A 3352-nucleotide genomic window follows, 5' to 3' on the forward strand; every position below is an offset into this window, starting at 1 on the left:
GTATTCTAAGATCATTGTATAGTGTACATGTATATTACATATATAGATCTATGTATCCTGTACAAAAGACATTTGAAAATTTTATCCTATATCCTTTTAAACTATATTTCACACACATCTCTGCTGAACTAAAACTATACCACTAAAAGTTGTGTGTTATAGGTACATGTACAGGTTTTGTTGGTTTGAGTTATTGTTCACATTGATGCATAGAATATTTGTAAAGGTAATGTAAAATGTCCTGTAAACTGCAGCAAAACACAAAAACTCTTACAAGAAATACATGTGGGGAATGCAGAGTTATAGATTGATGAGTACTACATGTACATACACATTTATGGGTGGTTACAAGAATCTGGCTGTAGAGTAATTTCTGAGCTAAGTAAACAAAAAAAAGTGTATCTTAAACAAAATTGCTATTTAACAAATTAGAACTAGGTAAATAATTTCAGTAAGTACACTAGAAATTTGTTTATTAATATTGTTAATATTCCATTACTTGTTTAACAGCACAATTTACCTGTGATGAACTAACTATATGTCTCTTATCCAATGACCAATCAGAACAAAGAACTTTGCCTTGGTGGCCTTTCAACACCCGACGAGGCTTGATATTTAAAGGTGGTAAAGGATCTAGTCGCTCAGCTACAGTATAAACTATTAAAATTTCATAATTAAAAAATATTATAGTTATATTAATATATATATATGTACATTAAATTTGTTCATATATTTACATTTTATTAATTTAACAATGGGAGATGTAATTTACACACATAATTTGATTAATTTAACTATGAATACAGAATACATAATTCAACATAATGATATATAGTTAATTACAGATATTTCTTTCATTATAGTTATAGCATATTGAAGCCTGAATTTACAATAATAAAACAGGCATCAACAGCAAAAAATTATAAATATAAATACTAAACCTTAAACTTGAAAGTTGTAATTATTAGCATCATTCAATCATGAGGAAAGCAACAGTACTGTATAAGCAATACCTAAAATAGATGTAAACATAGAATTTAAAATTTTTACTCATTACCTATAATAGTAAAGTTATTATTACAAATGTTATCAGATCATAAATAAACTTCACTTCTTAATGGTATCAGCTAATCTATCCAAGCCACTAAATATAACAATGAAATAGTTCAATATGTAGTTCTTTTCCACATCATGGAAAATAAATGCAAATGACTTACCTGTATTTAACATCTCTGATAAGTTAGTAATTCAGTTTTACCTTGCAAGTTTGAGCATGTATATGTATTTCATGCTAATGAGAACATAGCTTAAAAATTATACGCTTTATGAAGTATAACCAGACTTGTATAAACTAATCATAAATTAAACACTAAAAATCTGTACATAAGAGACCTATAACAAGAATAACTCTTTTTAAATTTATCATATATATATATATATATAATTCATATAAAAGCCAGTGTGTATCATGTCACATCACACTTGATTTCTCAAAATAGATGTCATAAAAGTCAAAATGCATTTATCCAAATAGAATAGATGGATCAGTGTTCTGCCTATTATGATTTTAGTGACAGGGTTGTAAGGGGACTATGAAACCTTAAAAGTGTAGTGAGTGTTGGTATAATAAGCCTAAAGTAAAGATGTAGTGTGGGATCACCAAGCCTAGAGTGCATAAAATTTATCATGAAAGTAAAAATATCGATTCGATTTTAAACTTAAATTGTTTATGAATTAAACTATTTCCTGTTATATCACCAATGTTTTTAGTAAAAAACATACCTCTTTAATCAACGGAGACTAAATTAAGAAATCAATAAATATTTTCCCAGTTTTGTTGTCTGTACATTTCATTTTAGTTTCAGTACACAGACTAACAACAATGTTATATTATACTTTTGTTGCTAAGCAACATGACATAACAGCCATTGCTGTGTGTTATTTATAACAGCATCCTCCCCACATTTTTACAGTTCATAACCCAGACAAATGATGGGTGCTTCAGGTTGTTGAAAATATAGCTTACAACAGTATATATATAAAAAGGAATAAATAGTTGTAATACTGTTAGTTACATTAATTGTTAATAGGCAATTACATCAACACTATAAAACAATAATGAACTTAATATAAAATAAGCATTACCTTTGTCAATCCCAGTTGTCATAATGGATAATGGCTGTGGTAATAGCACCCAAATGCGTTGGATATCCCATCTATCAGACAAAATTCAAATGCTGTTGTTAAACAAGCTAGCCATTATGGAAAATCAATTAAGGGTACAGAGCTGAGTGTTTACACCCACAACATCTCATTAATGGCTGGCTAGTTTATCATCAGCATTTTTACAGACAGTGACAATACTTATTTTACACATACATACTAGTGTATAGCCTGCAAAAAGTGATGGGGCAAGTACTACAATCCCTTACTCCAGAGTATACCTTAATCTCATATTTCATAGCTAACTGAAATTAATTTTGCAAAATCAAGCTGGAACAACAACAAAAAAAAAGGCAAAAAAGTGCAGAGAAGGTAGTCAAGCATTGGTAAATTCCTTTGTAAGCCAATCAAAATTGATATAATTCAAAAAATGAATTTGTGGCATATTCATAGAATAATTATTGGTAAAAATCAGTTCCATTAACAACTTCAAATATATAGAAAAGCCAGTGCATTTTGGTAACACTACCTTCCAAATCTCAACTTTCATACAATGTATTTAGAACATAACATTAAAGTATTCATTATTACCTCAACCAAAGTTTTATATAAGCTTTAAGAACTCATTATGTATATACTTAGAAAATGGATGTACGCTGTGCAATGGTCAGGGTGACTTTGAAGGAAGAGGTAGTGGCCAAATTAATAGTTGTAGATGTGCTTTCTGTTACCCGCCTTTAACACCAAGCTCTTAATGTCCTTTCACAGTGTTTCACATGATCAATTAATTGATGGTCATTGGATGCAGTGTCTTATGGGCCAAGGTAGAAAGTGGGTATAACTCAACGAACAGCTCTTCATAAAAGCCTTATTGTGGTTGTTGGAGCAGAAACTTCAGCTCAGTTTGTGTGTTATTGCAATAGTGGCAGCCATTTTTTCATTGCATTCCTCCATAGTGAGTGCTAGCTCACTCCCTGAGATATACAAGACGTTTGTGTGCCCTCCCCCACACTGTGTGTGTCTTTAATTTAATATTTGTGTGTGTGCGTGTGTGTGTAAGAATGTGGCTCCATTCTTTTGGCTATTTCAGATTTCCTTGAATACAATAACTTCAACACTTGTTTGGTCTTCTTGACATACTTAGGAAGGGGTATAGTCTGTGTGTGCACTTCACAAATTTAACTGTTTT

The 3352-nt window shown here is 30.5% G+C and overlaps 1 protein-coding gene across 1 annotated transcript in view; it reads right to left on the reverse strand.

Moving 5' to 3' along the window:
* Positions 1 to 484: 484 nt before the first annotated feature.
* Positions 485 to 3352, reverse strand: part of LOC111086155 (guanine nucleotide-binding protein subunit beta-2-like) — a 9867-nt gene continuing 6999 nt past the window's right edge. The window contains exon 2 of the mRNA XM_022387859.1: positions 485 to 657. Coding sequence (XP_022243567.1) covers positions 485 to 657 — 173 coding nt within the window. The remainder of the gene's footprint in view (positions 658 to 3352) is intronic.

The sequence above is a fragment of the Limulus polyphemus genome, unplaced genomic scaffold (assembly GCF_000517525.1).
Source record: "Limulus polyphemus unplaced genomic scaffold, Limulus_polyphemus-2.1.2 Scaffold35, whole genome shotgun sequence".
Lineage (NCBI taxonomy): Eukaryota > Metazoa > Arthropoda > Merostomata > Xiphosura > Limulidae > Limulus > Limulus polyphemus.